The 19,742-nt window shown below is 46.8% G+C and overlaps 2 protein-coding genes across 4 annotated transcripts in view; one reads left to right on the top strand and one right to left on the bottom strand.

The window, feature by feature from the left end:
- The window catches only part of TACR1 (tachykinin receptor 1), a 178,035-nt gene extending 171,573 nt beyond the window's left edge, over window positions 1–6,462 (top strand). For 2 of the 3 annotated variants that reach the window (XM_047745463.1, XM_047745461.1), the window contains 3 exons: window positions 82–232; window positions 1,574–1,770; window positions 3,227–3,518. In XM_047745463.1, the coding sequence (XP_047601419.1) occupies window positions 82–232; window positions 1,574–1,770; window positions 3,227–3,518 (640 nt within the window). Of the gene's footprint in view, window positions 1–81; window positions 233–1,573; window positions 1,771–3,226; window positions 3,519–3,970 lie in introns of those variants that run through there. The other variant, XM_047745462.1, reaches the window with a different exon arrangement.
- The window catches only part of POLE4 (DNA polymerase epsilon 4, accessory subunit), a 95,820-nt gene that overhangs the window by 14,760 nt on the left and 61,318 nt on the right, over window positions 1–19,742 (bottom strand). The window lies entirely within an intron of this gene.

Below are 19,742 nucleotides of genomic sequence, written 5' to 3' on the forward strand. Positions count from 1 at the left end.
GAATGCTGAGAAACGTAGCTGCCACGCCTTGACCGCCCCTGTCGTTTCTTAGACTGACGACTCCCATGCTGCTTGCTACAGGTACCACATCTGCGTGACTGTGCTGATCTACTTCCTTCCCCTGCTGGTAATCGGCTATGCGTACACCGTGGTGGGCATCACGCTGTGGGCCAGCGAGATCCCTGGGGACTCCTCGGACCGCTACCATGAGCAGGTCTCTGCCAAGCGCAAGGTAAGGGAAGAGCAAGCAGCCCCGACCCACCCTGGCACGGGCGACAGACTGGCAGGCACTGAGCCCCAGAGCCTCCACAGGCATGAAACATCCCTGGGTCTGTGGAACAGTGGAGGGGAGGGCGGGATGTAGGGAGGCGGTGGGAAGAGGTCATTCTTCACTGTATTTGTAACCTGGGCCTGCCTGTACAGGCAGAAGCCATTTACTTCTTGCCTTAAGAGTAAATGATGGGACACCTGGGTGGCTCAGTCAGTTAAGCATCTGCCTTGGGCTCACGTCATGATCCCAGGGTGGTGGGATCGAATTCCGCATTGGGCTCCTTGCTCAGCGGGGAGCCAGCCTCTTGCTCTGCCTGCCGCTTCCCCTGCTTGTGCTCTCACTCTCTCTTTTTCTCTCTCTCTCTCTCTGGCAAATAAATAAATAAAAATCTTAAAAAAAAAAAAAAGAGTAACTGGCAACCCGTCAAGCTAGTAACATGCACACACACACACACACACACACACACACTATGGTAACCACTGTTATTTGTTATTCATCCATCCAGACATTACAGTGCACTTATAAGCCAAATAAATATACATTCTTTTCTTTGTTACACAATACATATTCTTTTTCTTTTTTAATATTCTTTTCCCCTCACTTCTTTTGCTTAACAATGTCTATAAGATTTTTGAAAACCAATAAATCAAGGGTTTTCTCATTTTTTTCTCTTTTGTACTTCTTTACATAGTATTTCATCGTGTGAATGCTGGTTAGTTTTTCTCTGAAGATTTCATGGGGCTAAAAAGGAACAGGTTACATCCCCCCGCTATTCATAAAAACCTCTGAAATCCCCTTTAGCCATCGGGTGCTTCCTAGCTGCAGCTGTCCAGATCCCTCCCTTCCCTCCCTTGCCCAGATACTGCCCTGGCCCTTCGTTCCCCCTCCTTCACCCCTGCTGCCGCCTGCCCCTTCCTGGATCTCTCCCCCAGAACCCCCATTCCCCCGGGTCTGCCCTCCCTTGGCTTCTCCAGTCCCCACCCAGAAGGATGACATAACACAGAGGTTCTCAAAGATGAGTGCATCTCAAAATCATCTGAAGAGCTTGTCAGACACAGAAATCTGGCTTTCACCCCCCGGGTTTCTGAGTCTATGAGTGCGGGATAGGGTCCCAGAATTCCCATTTCTGACAGGTTCCCAAGGCAGGTCCCAGAGTCATACTCTGAGAACTACTGACATAATCCAAGTCCCATGGTCCCATGTAAAAATGGTCCTTTTGGTGAAGGGGCAGGAGGAGAGAGAGTGTAGTGTCGAGAAGAGGCAGACGTGCCGCGGGTCTCACCCATCTCACGCTCTTGCCAGGTGGTCAAAATGATGATCATCGTGGTGTGCACTTTCGCCATCTGCTGGCTGCCCTTCCACATCTTCTTCCTCCTGCCCTACATCAACCCCGACCTCTACCTGGAGAAGTTCATTCAGCAGGTCTACCTGGCGGTCATGTGGCTGGCCATGAGCTCCACCATGTACAACCCCATCATCTACTGCTGCCTCAACGACAGGTGAGGGCCTCGCTCCACGCTCGCTCAGGGGCAGCAAGACCATCTGTCTCTGGACCTCCCTCAGCCTAACTGAGCAGAACCTCTGCGAGGCAAGAGGGAGCGGGAGGGACTGCGGCAAAAAAATGACCACACTGCCCAATCCCTACTAGTTACCAACCCAGAGTGGTTTTTTTTTTTTTTCCTTTTCCAAGAAGAATAAAAAATCCGTATTTTTGTGTGAGGTCTTCTGACCTTTTAACACTTGCAACTGAGGTTGTGGGGGTTGGGGGTGCACATTAAAACAAACCTCTGTGACGCATGCACATGAAGAGGTCTGTGGGCCGCAGCCAGTTCACAGCCTGGGACCTATGGACCTACGCACAGTGGCTGTATGTGCAGAGAGGGGGAGAAAGGGAGGCAGAGAGAGTCAGCACACACAGAGACACTGATGGCACCAGAGCGCCATTCTCCACAGAGCATCTTTTCCCTTCACTGGTCTCTCACTTCTCTCTTCCCATCCACCCCATCACACAATTTGGGTAGCTTTCCCCAGTTTTTTCTGGTGGTTTCGGCAGGACAGGGTAAGCAAAAGGCCCTGATTCGGGACTTGGCCACACCGGCCAGGAGAGCTGTCCTGGCAGAAGCAGCCAACCTTGGACAAGGAAGAGAAGGGGGAGCCCATCGGGAACAGTGGTCAGCAACAGGGAATTTGGGTTGATGTGCAGAGTCCCCAACAGGCAGCTCAGTCCCTCAGATGGGAAAGGAGGAAGGGCCAGGAGGAGGAATGAAATGTTTGTCATAGTCTTTCTAGCTTTCTGTCATCAGCCTACAAAGTGCCTTCTGTGAATGAGATACTCAGGTGCTGTGAATTTGGGGGCAAGATTCTCTTGAATGTGTCCAGATGCTCTCTGTTAAGTTAATGCACGGATTCACCTCCTTCAAAGAGCCTGATGACTTCGCCCAAGTGCTCTTGGGTTAAATATTAAATATCCCAGTATGTCTAAGTAAAGGCTGATTCTCCCAGTTTATCAAACAGGAAAATTGAGGCACATGGAAGGGAATGATTGAAGTGAGCCTCAGTCCACGAGCTCCTTGAGAGAAAGGAGTCCTAACGTATGGGTTTCCTGCCTGCTGATGAGCACAGCACCGAGCACAGAGCAAACACTTGGGGAGTGCTTTTGTTAGTGTTGAGTCGATCCAGCGTGGGCCGAGGTATGGGGGGCAGCAGCAGGGTTCAGGGGTCATCCTCAGTCAAAACAGGCATTTCACACGAGCCTGGGGTCTGGTCCTGAATTCTGCCTTCATGACTGGCCTTCAAATTGCTTTGGCCTCAATGTCTCCGGCTGTCAATATAAACCCAGTAAAAGAGAGTCATGCTCAGGTATGCACATGTGTGCAAGAGCTGAGACAGTGGTGGGAATGTCCTCTGGGAGCAGGCTGTCCCCAAGGGTCACCTCTCCATCTGCTCTCTCACCAGGTTCCGTCTGGGCTTCAAGCATGCCTTCCGGTGCTGCCCCTTTATCAGTGCCGGCGACTATGAGGGGCTCGAAATGAAATCCACCCGTTACCTCCAAACCCAGGGCAGCGTGTATAAGGTCAGCCGCCTGGAGACCACCGTCTCCACAGTGGTGGGGGCCCACGAGGAGGAGCTGGAGGATGGTCCCAAGGCCATACCCTCATCCCAGGACCTGGCCTCCAATGGCTCCTCTCGCAGCGACTCCAAGACCATGACAGAGAGCTTCAGCTTCTACTCCAACATGCTCTCCTAGATCACAGGTCCTCACCACCATCTGTGTCTTGCTTCAACTTCATGCATGGATAATGCCTTGATCTAGAAACCATCAGAAACACCCTCACATTGGGGCTTGTAAAAAAAAAAAGTTAGAATGTTTTAGGGAAAATGTCCCATCCTGAGTTAAAAAACAAAAACCTGGATTCTTCTATGACTTTGTCATCTCCCACAGTGTGACCCAAGGCAAATCACTGAACTTCTTTGAGCTTGTAAAATGGCAAGGTTGGGCTTGATTTTCCCTGCAATCCATGCCATAATTCTAAAATTAACTTTGGTTGTACATGGGGGCTCATTCCAGGAGGAATCCTGTACCACCTGGATTTGCCTGGAGCCCCTGTCTTACTTCAGTGAGGCTGTCCACAGCCATGTACACATTACCCTCCTTTTGCTGGTCTTCACATCAACCTCACATCAACCTTCTCTCAACAGGGTGAACAAAAGAAGGAACTACGTAAAATCCGAAGGAAAGATTTAACTCCGTCTTCTAAGCATCTGTGAAAAGGAAGCATGGGTGCCTTCCTTTAGGCACTTCAATCTTTCAGTGCACAGAAACATCCTAAGATTGAAAAGCTCGGGTTCATCTGCATTATGTCCCTAGGGGCTGTCCTGGGTGACCAGTATGACAGAATATGTCCACTCATGCCAGCTAATGTCTGCTACAGACCAAGAATCGGGAGGCCTGGGCCACACTTAATCTATCTGAGCCTCTTTCATTATCTGTGAAGCCATGGGGCTGAACGAGATAACCTAAGTATCCCTTTTAACATTCAATGGTTCGAGAATTGTATGAGTTTTTTGTTTGCTTCACCAAAAATTGGTGGTCTCAAAAAGAATAGGAATAACAAGTCCAGTGACTTAATACCCAGATCCTGGAGAGTAGCAACTGCTAACATGTGTCAATACCCATAGCAAACGTTCTCTGATCTATCCTAAAACCACAAGTACTTTCCTTCTTCTGGAACATCTTGTTCTTTGACAGAGCAGAGGACTTCATGTCAAAGCCTGCCTCTCTCCATCAGAGGTTAACAGGCCAAGTCCCCCAGCTGGAGATGCCATTAAGGAAGATAAACATAGGAACTCCCTGTGCTGGCCTTTTGGGGTATCTTAGGGCAGGGACACTAATGTGGTCTGAGCTTTTAGTAGCACAAGCCATGTGCTCAAATGTCCAATGAACCGGAGGCTGCCCCCTGCAGCCCCACTTGTGGGAAGAGGCCACCTTATATCTTCCCTTCTGATTCTCTGAATCTTCCCTTCCTGCCGCCCATGGCTTCACTGGCCACCTGTCTGTAAGGGGTGGGATGACCCACCCACCCACAGGACAGTCTACCAAGAGCCATGAATGTAATCCTGCCTGTCCCACTGAAGCTTTGAGGAGTCCAGCAGGTGAGCACGCAGCTTCTTTCTGTCTCCTAGATTTGTGTTTTATCCCCAGATGTGGCTGAAAGCAGAAGTCTCAGGTACCATCCATGAATGTCCTTTTCGTGGTTTGAAGAATGGGTGCACCTGTGCTGCATTTGTGGCGTTGAGGGAGACCAGTGCTGCCCACGGACGGGCCTTACAGCCTTTCCCAGCCATGCAGGCTGGAACCCTCCCAGGGCATTAACAGGCCTGGGGAAGTTATACAGCAGCAGAATAAGCCAGAACAACCCTAGAGCCGTATTCTGCAAAGCAACATGGGAATGAATAAATAAACGAAATAAAACCAGCTCAGTGCAGATAGATGAATGAAAGACATAATTTAAGGGCAAAAAAAAAAAAAAAATTCAATGCCCAAAGCATTAGTCATACTTCCAATAAAGAATTGTACTGTGTGTGGATTATTCACTCCACGGGAGTATGTAAGGAACCAGCATGATTATGAGACATACCTAAGAAGAAAGTGTCAAGGAATTGAAAACATCCTCTCTATTGAAGAGGCAAGGGTTAAATTCAACAAGGATTTGTTGAGTACCTGCTCTGTACTTAGCTCTGAGCTGGGGACACAAAACTCCTCCCACTCTTGAGGAACATACCAGACTGGCCGTGGCTAACTCGCCTGTCCTATTGGGTCCAGACTGCCCATCAGGCGTGGAGGCAGCTGAGAAGCACATTCTCCCTGGGATTCTAAAGACCCACACTCAACGCCGGTAATCAAGCCAAAGTCTGGGAACTTCAGAGAGCCTTTTGCAATGAGTTCACGGAGATTGATACAAAGGGAGCCACCAGTCAGTCCAGGGTAACTGAAGGGATATGGTTGGATAGCATCATCACTGCACACCATAAGGGAGACTATTGGATGGTCGTGACTGGTTCAAATATGGCAGAAGATCCCTGTCGAGGGCCCAGCAAGCCTCCCTCTGACCCACTGTCCGGCATCCACTGAACTTATAAAAATGTTGGAGGCTCCCGTGTATGAGAAACACCATGATTTGCACCGTGCATGGGTCTCATTCTTACAGCAGTGTGTCACCCTGGGTTTATCTCTTGAGCTTTTTCCTTGGTCTACTGTTCAGTAGTAATAGAATATAAGACATCATGGGGCCATCTTTGTTATGTTTACTTCCAAAATGTGGGATCCAGTGCCTGTCAATGTGTTATTTGTATTGTGCCAATGTCTCCTCTTCATTCTGTCACAGAGAGGAGCTGATTCATGTCATGGACTCACAGTCAGACCATAGTACTTGACGGGTGGGTGGGTGGGAGAACTTTCTGGAGGGACTGAGGGCAGGAATCCTTGCCCTGCTCACCCCCACCAGAATTCAGAGACACAATAGAATGTCCTTTCTTTTGGAAGGACTAAAAGGACTCCTGGGAAAAGAGGACTCAGGAGCTGACCTCATTGACCTGGTTTTTGAGAAGAGTCCTGTAAGTAAGTGGACAGGGTTCATTCCTGAGGTTTTCTTGAATCCTGGAAAGAATTTTCATTCATAAATAAAGTATGTGTTTGACTCTCTCCTGACTCTGTCTCATCTCCAGGGAACCTCCGGCCCCTACAGGATGCTGAGTGGGGTGGTATCATGAATGCTACTAACTTGCATAGCCAGAAGGATGGAACCCAACACCCAAGAAACTTAACTCTGTGACAAACTGGGATAGCAAGTGGTGACGGCTGTTTGCAGGTGGGGATCTGGGAAGGGAAGGTGGGGGACTGTGCAAAGTGACCAGCAATATCACCTGTGAACAGAGCTGTGTCCATGTAGGTCCTCCCAAACAGACACCAAGAAAGAGTTACAAGTGCAAGAGATTTATTGGAGAGACACCAGGGAAAGAGGGGAAGAGGACGCAGGAGCAGGCACAGATCCTACCCCTGTGATGAAAGGGGGTGGGGAGGATGGGCAGGAAGAGCCTCAGACTTCGGTGCAGCTCTGAAAATTCTCTGGCCCAGCAACTCAAAGTTTGCTCATAGGGTAGCCCCACAATGGCAGAAATGGCCAGACCTGGCCCCCACAGGAGGTCACTGTGGAGTGGGCTGAAGCCGAGCCCTGCAGTGAGTCCTAAGCCACTGCTGCTGGGGGCTATCAGCTGATTCCCCACCTTCCAGTTCTCTTTTGAAGGGACATCAGAGCTGGGACCCCCATGGCTGCCACTAGAGCCCCCTGTGTTTAAAAACACATGTCAGGAAACCATTGGCAGAATTTGAAATCTTAATGGTAAAGTCTGTGGACCTTGGCAACCTGCCTCCTACTTTCCGGGACCACCCTGTACCCCTCACCTGTCAGGCACGTCCGTCAAAGAGCAGTGGGCAGCCATCAGCGGACGTGCAATGACAAAGGTTGGAAAGGCATTTGAAACAGGGAGTTTTGAGGAAAATATGAACAGTTACCCAACATGTTGAGTATCAGACACAAATAATAAAAATGTTTCCATGTAAACTAAAGCATCTTAAACTGATATTCTTGTATAAGCTTCAAGGGACCCACAGACCCCTTCAAGATTTTCACAAGTGACACATAAGACATTGCATATGTGTGGGTGTGTGTCCATGGGTGTGAATAAGCGGTGCAAAACCTGAACTTTCCCCAAAGAAATCATCCACCCTCTGGTCTCCTGAGAAGGAGAGAAATGAAACTGTTTGTAGGGCAGGGGCAAGCAGCCTTGTGATCCTCAGACACAGTGACCGGTATAGGCAGCCTTGGAGAACCCAGAGCGGCTGCTGGGAAATGGGAAACTGCCTGGGAACCCCGACACCCAAGTGAGTTAAGGCTATAGAACATCATTAAAGATGTCTGTGGCTGTAAAAACACCAAATTCATGATTAAGGGGCATGCTCACCCTTCTCCATGAAACAGTGAATATTTGTTCACTGAGGAAGGGCTAACCTGAGTGGTGGGTGACCGAAGTCATGTCAGGTATGGAGTACAGATTTTCCCTGTGGAAAGGCCAAGATGTTTCATTTAGTCCCGTGTGGGCACACGTGGCCTCCAGACGCACTGCAGACGCTTAGCCTCTGGAGCCCCAGCTGCTTTGGTAACATGCCCTCCGGCCCTCCCACAGAGCATCCACGTCCATGAGTGTATGTGAGAGTCCATGAGGGAACAGGTCTCCTCAGCTCTGGAACATGAGGGGGGATTTCAGTCAGAACCCCAAGCGGAGGGGCGGGGGGTGGGGGACACACCAAGCATGTTCCCCTCATCCATCTTCAAAGGTGAGGTGGGCACCTGGCTGTAGAAACTACTTTCCTGACCCCCATAGGCAGTGTTGTGAGAAGCCCTCATTTATCTGTGCCCAGTTGAAGAAAACAGGGAGGAATGGGTCTGAGGCCGTGGAAGGGCCTATCTCACATGCACCAAATCCCACATAAAATGGTAGCAACTCTTGCTTCCAGCCTCCCTCTCAAGCAGCGTAGCCAGCAAGGAGAAAGGCTGCTGAGGAGAAGCAAGCGACTACCAGATCTCAGCACTGGCATGACTAGACAGGCGCCTGCCTGGCCCTGTTTCTCTCCCATGGCACGTTGGCCACGTATGTGCCCCCAGCTACAGAGATTTCCATGCAGACAGATTCAAACCCGGGTCCCCTGCACTGTGTGCACACGTGTCCTTTCTCTCTTTCTGCCCTTTTTATTTCCAGTTTCCTTTCTTTTGTTCTCCACTCCATAGTCCATCCCTGGAGGCCCTCACTTCCTGATGTGGCCCCTGCTGAAATCTCTAGGTTTTAATGCCTCAACCTGGACGCCTTCCCAGTGCCCTCATCAATAAAGAGAGGGTTTGGTGTGAGAGAACACCCACCCCTAACAAATCCCCTTTCCCATCTCCCCAGATCCCCCCCTTGCCTGCCCCACATACCCACCCACCCACACTTTCCCTTCATCCTCCAACCCTACCTCCCCTCACCCACTTTCCCCGATTGAGCTGCTTTCAGGACAGGACTCCCGAGTCAGTCCCTACACTTAAAAGAAGCAGCTGCCCTTGCAGATCCGGCCTCCAGGCTGGGAGGGGAGAGCAGCAAACTCCAGAGGGCTGCCGGGTTCCAGTGCCATCCGCTCCAAGCCATGTCAACGTATGGATTTGGAGAACAACATTAACTCATGAGGAGACCACCGGCCAGAGGGAGAAGAGGAAGGCAGTGCGTGTTCTCTGGGGATTGGGCTGCTCCTTGGCGATCCATGCCATTGCCCTCTTGTTCCCTCACTACCACCTGGAGCAGTACTTGTTCTGGCAGAAGAGTCCCACGGGGTAATCACTGTTGCTCCACGACACCAGCCACCTGAATTGGTCCAGACGGTCAGAAAGAGATGCTGTGACAGCTGATGATGAACATGTTCAGAAATCTGGGGATGACCCAAACACTTTCTCAAAAAGGGAAGCGGGTCTTTTCAGATTATTTTATACCTATAAAGATTTGGCAGCTGAGAGTTCAACTTCGTCCCCTAAACATTTGCCTGACAACCCAGATGTTGCAGGTGCCCCGCTGGGGATTCGAAATAGAAATTTCCATAGCACTGGGTCCCTGCTCTCATGTCCAGGAGCACAGACAGATGTTCACCATAGCCCAGTGGGAGGAATGTCAAAGCAAGGATGCTAGAAAGCACACTTGATGCCACACCTCCCCAGATGTCACTAAAAGATCACGAAGTCTTCAGCCCAGTGTTTTTGTCAGTGGCAACACGCAATCACTCACAGGAAACATTTGCCGGTTGCAACAGCTCACTTCCAAAACCTCCCAAGTTTTCTTGTATCTAATGGATACCCTTACTTCTCAGGGTTGCGAAGTTCCCTAATCCGAGGCATCCCCCTTTCTACTGTTAATTTCAAATCCTCCCAAGTCAAAAGGTAGTCCCTTCACAGTCCCTGTGGAATGGGACCGCCACCTCCTCTAGCGCCACCTCTCTCCAAGTTCCACATGGGTGCCCCAGGACTGCTCTCTGCTGCCCTCTGGAGGACTCTATAAAAATGCTCTATTAAAAAAAAAAAAAAGCGCTCTGCCAGCTGATAGGATGCTTGCTTTGAGGTGGCCAAGAAGTTAATGCCATGAGTATGATTTTCCTGTGCCTGGGCATAACTTGGGTTATAGATTTGAAGAAAGGAAGACACATAATAGAATACAAGGGGTCTGGAAATACAGACTTTTCATTATGGACATACATTCATTTGTGCTTCTGTTCCCACCAAGAAAATTCCCGATATGATGATGGGAGCCAATCGTAGGGCTCCACAATGGTCTCCTTATGCCCTCTCCCTTCTCCCATCTCTGATATGAAGACCCCACATTCCTTTTTTTAAAAAAGATTTTATTTATTTATTTGACAGAGAGAAAGATCACAAGTAGGCAGAGAGGCAGGCAGAGAGAGAGGGGGAAGCAGGCTCCCCACTGAGCAGAGAGCCTGATGCAGGGCTTGATCCCAGGATCCTGATATCATGACCTGAGCCAAAGGCACTGGCTTAACCCACTGAGCCGCCCAGGTGCCCCTGAAGACCCCACACTCCTAATCCTGGTGTGCATTCTGCCAACTCTCAAATGCCCCCACGATGATCCTAACGCTCCAGTGGGAGTTGTCATACTGGTAGAATGCAGAGCAGTGGTCAGGATGCCCATCACCCAGGGATATGCAGAGGACAGGGCCCAGGCTCCCAGCAGGCCACCTAGAGATGCCATGCAAGGTCCTCTCCCTAAGAAACAATAAGTTTCTTTGCTTCTTCTGCTGCTGCTGATGCCAAGCTGGGGCTGGACAGGATCATTTGTCTGTCTAGAGCAATACCTGTGGGACAGGAAGCATTCCTATCAGATATTTAGGCTTATCAGGGCCACTCTTGGCTTCCATCTATACTGGCCTTGGATTTGGAACTGGACACCCTGGCTCAGAAGCATTGAGCCCCAGCAGCTTCTTACCCCTACTAGGTGATGGATCTTTTTGTAGATTTCCAGGGCAGAATTCAGTCCCCATATCTCCTACGGGATGGTGCATAAATCCTGGCGACTGGACTAGGCAGAAGAGGATAACCCACACTCCAGGTGTGTGCTCTGGGAGACCTCTCTTACTGCACTGGCTGCAGAATTCCATGGCCTGAACAAGACATGACTCTGTCAGCTAATTTCTCAAAAAGAAGATGGCATTGAGGTTCCATACCTGCATGAATCTATTCCCCAGCTACCATCAAGGCAGGATGAGTGAGCAGCCCTTGCCCTTTTCTACACGTCCCCCTAAAGCTGGAAACCCTTCGGCCCTGGGTGTTCATGCTCCCTGGGTAGCATCTCTTTACAAAATGTTAGGGGAGAAGAGACACAGAGTAAGGTACCCCCCAGGTCCTTGTTTGGATAGAGGAAAAGAGCCTGTGAGTGAAAGCAGAAACTGTGCTCTAGGAAAGTTTGAAGGTTTGAAAAGTAGAAAAACAGAAGAATTGCTTCCTTCTCTCTCCCACCTCAAATGTCACAATAAAGATGATGACAACCATGATAACAAGTATTCTGCTCTGGATCTCCTGTGCTAAATAGTTCAGACACCTTACCAGGTTTCACCTTTGCAGGACATGAAATCAATATTGTTATCGCCCTTAATTTAATAGGAGAACAATGGAGCATACAGAATAACTTGCCGGAGATCCAACCAGAACTGACTCTCAGAGTGGCCTGATCACAAAGCTCCAGGTGGGAGCAAAACCCCCCTGCTGTCTCTTTCATTCCCACATCTCCAGGCCTCTTTCCTCTTAAAGGTGCTGCAGCCCAGGCCAGAGGGACTGCCCCAAAACACACTGACAAATGTTAATTCAAGACATGGTGCTTCCAGGAGCAGCCAACTTCCACAGCCCCATCAAATCAGCAGAAAAACATTTCAAGGGGTGAATTGTCCCCCTGTCCTCTGTAGTCACCCCTACAATTAGGCGGGATATGTGGCCAGGTTCTAACTCTGATTTGAAGACTGCTTATCAAGGATTTCCAGCTGTAATTAATCTTTTTTTTTAAAGATTTTATTTATTTATTTGACAGAGAGAGATCACAAGTAGACGGAGAGGCAGGCAGAGAGAGAGAGAGAGGGAAGCAGGCTTCTTGCTGAGCAGAGAGCCCGATGTGGGACTCGATCCCAGGACCCTGAGATCATGACCTGAGCCGAAGGCAGCGGCTTAACCCACTGAGCCACCCAGGTGCCCTCCAGCTGTAATTAATCTTGGCACATTTAGCCTGTGCACAGAATTCCCTAGATGTGAATTTCCCTGGAGGACACACCCTTCTTTTAGAAAGACAAATGTCACTGGGAAGGATATCTTATGTTTAAAACTAACAACTTAAAAATCTGTGTCCTGTCTATGAGGCCAGATTCACCTGCATATTGGAGGTAAGGGTGAGGACCACTGGACTGGCCATGGAAATGGTGCACAAAGGGAGAGTGTCCTGGGCCCGCTTGAACCAGATCATTGCCCACAGATCAACTGAGTCATGAAAGAAAGGTGAGTTCAATCTCCCAAAAAAAGAGTAGGAAGTTGAAAATTAGAGGGACTAAGTCAATTGTTTTAAATCCTAATGGGCATTTTTTTTAAAAATCACCTATGGGTTTATCAAGAGCTAGATTCCTAGCCTCATTCCCAGAGATCCTCACTCACTAGATGTGCATTTTAACAAACATGTCAGTGGCTCTGATGCAGATGGCCCGTGAACCACTGGGCAGGACAAAAAACAGATGGGAAAGTTGATGAGGAGGGGTTTTCACAGAAAAGAATGAATTATAATTTGGTGAATGGAGACAGTTCCTAACACCCAGTCTTGCCTCCCTTAGTCAAGGTAGACTCTCAAAGAACTGGGCTTCAGCAGATAGCTGGAGGAAAGGCCCCAGGGTCAATGCCACAAAGGGGAGGGCGACAATAGGAGGAGATGTAAGGGGGGTTACAGCTCAATCCACTTTTCACCTTTGCCATGTCTGAGCCCTCATTCCCAGTGTTTTCTTCTAGAATTCCAAAACTGTTGCTACAACACAAAGTAACTTACTATCCTCCACCCACCTCCTGCCCCTGTTTTTGTCTTCTTTCATGCAGGTTTGCAAAACCAGAATTAGAGTGCAAAATTTTTACTTCCCAGATGTCTAGGGATGTGTCATTGCTTCCAGCCTCTGGAAGGCCCCAGGGTTGAACTGTGTCCAGCTCAGGATGGAACTATTTTCCCTGAATTCTAAACCAATTCCCAGAGCATTTTATGGGAAAGCACTTTATTTTTATACACCCAACACACATTCCAATTTTATGACTTTTTCAATTATTTACAACTTTCCCCTTATGTTCAACTCAGATTCATATCCAAGCAAAGGAAGAAGTCTATATGTCAGAGCAATGTTGTTTATGTGCACAGTGGGGGGGGGTGATCTATAAAAGACAAAAGCAGCAGAAGTTAGATGTATTTTCTTTTTACGAGAAAAGAGACTATAAGCCATAGCTATCTCCAATTTGACCCCTTTTCAGGTAACAGACAGTGTGATGTGCCACTAGATATTGCAAAGACAGAGGCAGTACCGGCATGGGCTTGAGAGCTGGGGTAGACAGTCTCTGGAAGCCCTTTCTTACCCTCATAATCAGAGCAGGGCTAACTGTGAGCTCCCCCGAAACTCACCCTTTCAGCAAACATTTATCAAATTCCTAGAAATGTTCCATCATAGATGATGAGTCATTTCAAAGAAGCAATGTTGGTGCTTTGGTGCTTGAGAAATACTGTCTGATGGTCCTTGTGACAAGCACTACGAAGCTTCCTTCGGGTCTGGATGTGCCTAGCTCTTGAGCCATGCCTTCTACACCCCAGGCCCTGTGCTGGGTATCAGAGAGTTAATGAGAGGGAGAACAGGCATGGCTCCCACTGGCAGGCAGCTTTCAGGCTAATGGAAAGACACAACATGCTGATCAAATAACCCCACAAAGGAGGGTATAATTAAAAACTGAGAAAAGGACTAGTAGAGAAAGAAAGGTTTGGGTACAAAGGAACTGGACCCAGCATCTGAGGGCAGGGAAGCGTTCGTTCTCCAAGAAGGTGAGGCCTGAGAAGTGAGAGTAACCCAGACAAAGAGGAAGGAAAGAGCATTCCAAGAATGGAAATGGCATGGAGAAAGGTTGGGATGCGAGGGAATATGGCATATTTGAGGGACTGGAAGCATAAGACCAATGTGTCTGGCTTGAAGAGGGAGGAGACATGGTGGAAAGTGAGTCTGGAAGAGAAGGAGGCAGAGGGCCTTGGAGACACTTATGGGCCTCAGTAAGCGTTATGGTCTTCAGTCTCAGAGCAAAGCTAGTCAGCAAAAGATTTAGGTTCAATGTGCTTTTGGGAAAGACTGTGCCAGCTGTAGGAAGAACAGTTAGGAGGTGACTGCTGTGATCCAAGTTAAGAGGACATGAGCACAAGGGGATGGATTTGAGAAGCATCTAGCCTCTCTGAGAAATATCTATTTGTTGACAGACTTCACTGGTTATGGAGAAAGGGGCGGTTTCAATAGTAAATTTGTTCCTTACTCGGGTGATGGGTTGAATGATAGTGTCATTTACTGCAACAGGGAACACTGGGATAACAGCTTGGAGAGAGAGGAGAGGCAGAAATATTCCGAGTTGAATGCAAGCTAACACTGAGACAGCAAAGGAGATATCCAGGAAACAGTTGAACATGCAGATTTGGATCTCCGGGAGCAGACTGGGCTGAGGAAATCGATTTCCAAGTCAATTACAGATGACAGTTGATCCTGTGGGCATGAAGAAGCTTGCCAAGTGTGATAGCATTGGGTAATCAAATGCGACATCTCGTAGCTGGATAGAAGAGTAGTCGAATTGTGCTGAGAGAGAGAGAAAAAACAACCAACAACAGGGGAATATGGTGTCTTGGAAGCCAAGAATGAAAGACAATTCTTCAAGGGAAGGATTCTGTGATGTTGAATGGGGCAAACAAATTGAGGTAGAGGAGACGTGGAAAATGCCCAGTGGGTTCAGTGATGAAAAGATCAGTGGTGGCCTTAGCAAGAGCTACTGGGAGTGGGGTTCTGGAGGCAGTTCACAGCGAGCTAAGGAAGAAATGGCTGATGAAGAAAGAGAGACCCAAACCTTCAGATCTCCTCCCAAAAGACTAATTTAGATGGAGAGGAAGAGAAGCTTCCTCTGGTAGCTAGAGGGAATGTAGAACCAAGGAAGGTATTTTAAATTTGTGTTTGTTATTTAATAGAAGAGCCTTGGATGTAATCCAGTGCCTAGCGGAATGATCGTTTTGAGCAGGGGCACTAGAATATATAGGAGAGAGAAGAGAAAACCGGTAGTGAACAATTTCTGGGAAAGCAGGAGGCTGGTCTGCAGAGACCCCAGCTGGAAGATGAGAGACAAAGGGTGAGGGTCAGTTAGGAGATTTGAAAGCAGGATATCAGAAAAATTCCTCTAGCTGATTGTTTCAATTTTCTCTAAGAAGTAGAAAGCAGGGTCATCACTGGTGATGGGCAGGAAGTTGGGGAGCAGGGCTATAAGCTACTGGTTAGGGGAAGCATATAAGAGATTGCAAAGAGTCATTGCAGACGGTCCAGAAACTCTGATTCAGCTGTTCTGGAGTGGGCCTCCTGATCTATATTTGTGACAAACACAGCCCATTCTGAAACACATGGTTCAGGGACCAGGCTTTGAGAAACCCAGCCAATATTTGGGGATATGTACCCTTTTTCATCCCTACGTGAATCTCACCATCAAGAATGAAAGAAAAAGTGTTCCCAAGAAGATTGTGCTGGTGTACACGATGATCTTTCTAATTCTATGTCCCTGGAAGGCTTCACTCCTCCTGGAGGGCTATTTGACCAAGGCAGCACTGAAGCTATTCTTTTTTTTTTTTTTTTTTTTTTTAAAGATTTTATTCATTCATTTGACAGAGAGAGATCACAAGCAGGCAGAGAGGCAGGCAGAGAGACAGGAGGAAGCAGGCTCCCCGCTGAGCAGAGAGCCCGATGCGGGACTCGATCCCAGGACTCCGAGATCATGACCTGAGCCGAAGGCAGCGGCCTAACCCACTGAGCCACCCAGGCGCCCCTGAAGCTATTCTTGACCTTATGTGAAATTGAATAAATCTTAAGTCAGTTCTGAGGCAACTCAACATTAACCCAAACTTAGTCTTTTATTCTGACCTTAGGCCCTAGTTCTAAAAACTAGGGATGTATTTTGTCCCTAAACCAGGCCCCACTCAACTTAATCCTTCTGTTCCAAGAATTACTGTAAATGATAGTGTTAGTCATTATCTGGTTTATGAGGACTCCAAGGTATGACCCTCATCAAAAGGCAACAACACACAAATATGCACACAATTAATCTAAAATCTGAACATAATACCTAACTATAAATTTCAAGCAAGATGGATCAGAGCAAGATTTACCCAGTTTAATTTTGGAAGAAGAATAATGGTACAAAGTTTGAAAAAGCGTTTTAACAATGCAAAGATCAACTTGCCACATAAATCATTTCTGTCCATGAATTTGAAGACTGAGAAGGGAAAAGTGAATTCTACAAAGGATTTTTTGTGGTTTTCAGTCATTTTCTTAATGAACTTTTCTTCACTCTCTGGTTGGCCAACACCCATTTACCTTCAAATCTCTTATTAAATGCTACTTCTTCAGAAATGTTCCTCCACACCCCCAACACTAATAGGCCCCCCAGACAGATCCCCATCATTATTTTCTCTCATTCCACCCTGTTCTTTTAAAGTCTGGATCCCTGTTAGACTATAAGTCCTATGAGGAGCCCAAGTTAGTATTATGATCCAAGATACACCCATTTCCTAGTATAGTATCGGCACAAAGGGTTGATTTTAGTTAATTAGATTAGCTCCATAAATACCTATTGAATAAATAACTGAACATACATTAGGGAGTCAACCTTCTCCCATCCTTGCTGGTTTCTAGAGCAACATGCTGGGAGACCCCCAGCGGACACTGTGACATCCAGGCAAGAGATTCTTTTTTTTTTTTTTTTTTTTTGAAGATTTTATTCATTTACTTATTTGACAGACAGAGATCACAAGTAGGTGGAGAGGCAGGCAGAGAGAGAGAGAGAGAGGAGGAAGCAGGCTCCCCCCTGAGCAGAGAGCCCGATGCGGGGCTCCATTCCAGGACCCTGGGATCATGACCTGAGCCGAAGGCAGAGGCTTTAACCCACTGAGCCACCCAGGCACCCCCAGGCAAGAGATTCTAAGGCAGTGGCTCTCAAACCTTTGTGACAGCCACTTAGAGAAAGACGCACCAGCAAACAAAGAACCTTAAGGATAACACAAGCACATTTTGAGGGAATCAAGCAGACATTAACTTTAGCAATACTTCGACGCAAATGTAAATGATAACACATTGTAGGATTAACCAAACAACCCTCAGAAAAAGAAATGAATACTTTAAAAATCAAGAACAGTTGCCATTCAGTTACCGTCCCAACAAACTTGGGATGCTGCTGCTGATAAACAGATAACAAGCCATCCCACTCTCTGGTCTTGGCAGCATTACTCGACGCTGTGGAGCGTCCAGGCTTACTGGTAGACTGCTGAATTAGAATCCTCAGGAAATTCTAGTATAGTATTAACGTGAGTTTTTTGAGTACCAAAAAACAGTAGTACACCTCGTAATTATTAGTAAGCAACTTACTAAAAGTCTATGGAATTGCCTGCCTTGCCTATAAGAACTTGGGATTTTTTAATCATCCCCTGTTCATCTCAAGGACCCTCATGGGTTATCAGATGACTCAGAATCATATCTGGATATTATTGGTCTAGGAGATATGCAATCCAGCCATTTCTCTAGCTCCTCTCCCTTGAATCCAGTGAGGACACCAGACCGTCCCCACACTTGGACCACATTAGCTGTGGCTCCTGCCGGCCACCTTGCCTAAGTTCTATTAATATCATGTTCTTGGTTAGAGCTGTTTTAAGAAACAACTAAATGAAATCCACTTCTGCATTTGCTACAAAAGTCACTGTGAATATTACCAATTTTTTTTATTATGTAACTTATATATAACTTTTATATAATTAAGGTAAGGACGACATAGTGTTTGAGTTCATTACATGCCCCTCACAGTTCTAAGGGCTCACACGTTCTGTTTCATGGAATCTTTGCATCTCTCTAAGGGGGAAGGTACTAGCATTAATCCATTAATCCACAATGTCACACCATACTCCTTAATCTTGGCCTGAGAATTTCTTTTCGAATTTACTACCAGAAAAACGTTCACTCTATTGGGAAACTGGTGTACTCCCTCCTTCTGATCATAAGTAGTGTAATATTTATTGCTTGCCTCTTATCCCTGGATTCCAGGAAATGTGCCAGAGAGTTTGGGTCTTGTATACTGGGGGGTACCCTCTTATCATCAGTACATTATTTCCACTTATTTTTCTGTGTACTGACTTTCTATTTCCATTTTATTTGCCTTTGTCCTCCTTGCTACTAATTACCCTCAGAACTTTTTGGAAACAAGAAAGGCTGAAGTCAATTTAGTTAAATAAACAAAAAAATATACTTTGAGCTTAACCTGAGAGCACTATGTCTGAGAAATCTGTGAATGGAGATTGAGACCACAACCCCACAACTCGGGGATGAGTTTGAAACCATTCTGAAAACCAAATATCTTTTTCTGAACCTTCTAGGATATGGTGACTGTTCATATACTTTTTTTAAAAAAGTGCAGTTATTAAATACCATCCAGGGAAAGCCCTGTGTAAAAAAAACCTTTTGCCCAGGACATCAGAGGCCTTTAAAGAGAGGGAACATGCTGCTATTACAGAAACCAGACTGGAAGCAGGTATCTTTGTCACTGAGCATCTGTTACATGCCTCTTCCTGTAATATGAATACACTATTAAAAGAACATATTTTATTTATAGAATAACTTGACTTTAAACATGCATGTGTTGCTAGGAGTCAGGGTAATGACCACACTCTGTTTTTTCTCTGGCAAACGAGCACAGCTGTCCATAAGGGTCACCATATGAGAAAATTTTTTTTAAAATGCATGCAGAACAAATAGGGCATACCACAACTCGTTCTTTTTATCTAAAAAGGGTTTGGTATCGCAGTTTGCCTCAAGCAATGGGTCTAGAAATGCCAGCAGCTATTTTGACAGCTAAATGCCAGATAAATTTCAGCAGCTATGACAACCATGAAATATGTCCTTCTTCCCCTTAAGACTCTTAAAATTCCTTGGGAGAAGATGGTTTCAAGTTTAATAATAAATGTAGTCACTGTCCAGATTTCATCTGAAAAAAAAAATCTGAACACAAAATAATCGAGAGAGAAAGACATCAAAACTTGCATTTCTTTTTGTGTCTCCAATTAGATTTTCTCAGCCTGTTTATGCTGTAGTTTGGGGCAAACCTTCTAGAATTCTGGACATCAACTCTATGATCACTTCAATGGCTCTAACTGTTCTTAGAAATAGTGCTCGCAGTCTGAATGTTGAATGCTCAGAATCTCTAGCCTCATCAGTGTTCCAAAGGAGTTCTGAGTCTTCCCTTTGAAAGTTTATGTCTCAAATGACCGGTCTGGTTTATCATGAATTTGTAATCATTTCTTAAAACCTGATGTGTTCAGTTTACTTCCTCTTAAAATCAGAGTGCTTGGTTAAGGTCTGGGAGTATGCATCTGATTTAAAGAATTTCTTATCTAATAAGATACTCTATCTCCCCCCACCCTCCCACCACCACCAAAGCAAAAACCACACTTACAGCCTTGGAATGAAGAGATGTAACCAATATTTGCATCCAAGAAGAATTATCAAGGCTCTGTTCTTTGCCCCTCTTCCATTTAGACCTGCACTTCTCAA

This window comes from Lutra lutra, chromosome 9, assembly GCF_902655055.1.
Source record: "Lutra lutra chromosome 9, mLutLut1.2, whole genome shotgun sequence".
Taxonomy (NCBI): domain Eukaryota; kingdom Metazoa; phylum Chordata; class Mammalia; order Carnivora; family Mustelidae; genus Lutra; species Lutra lutra.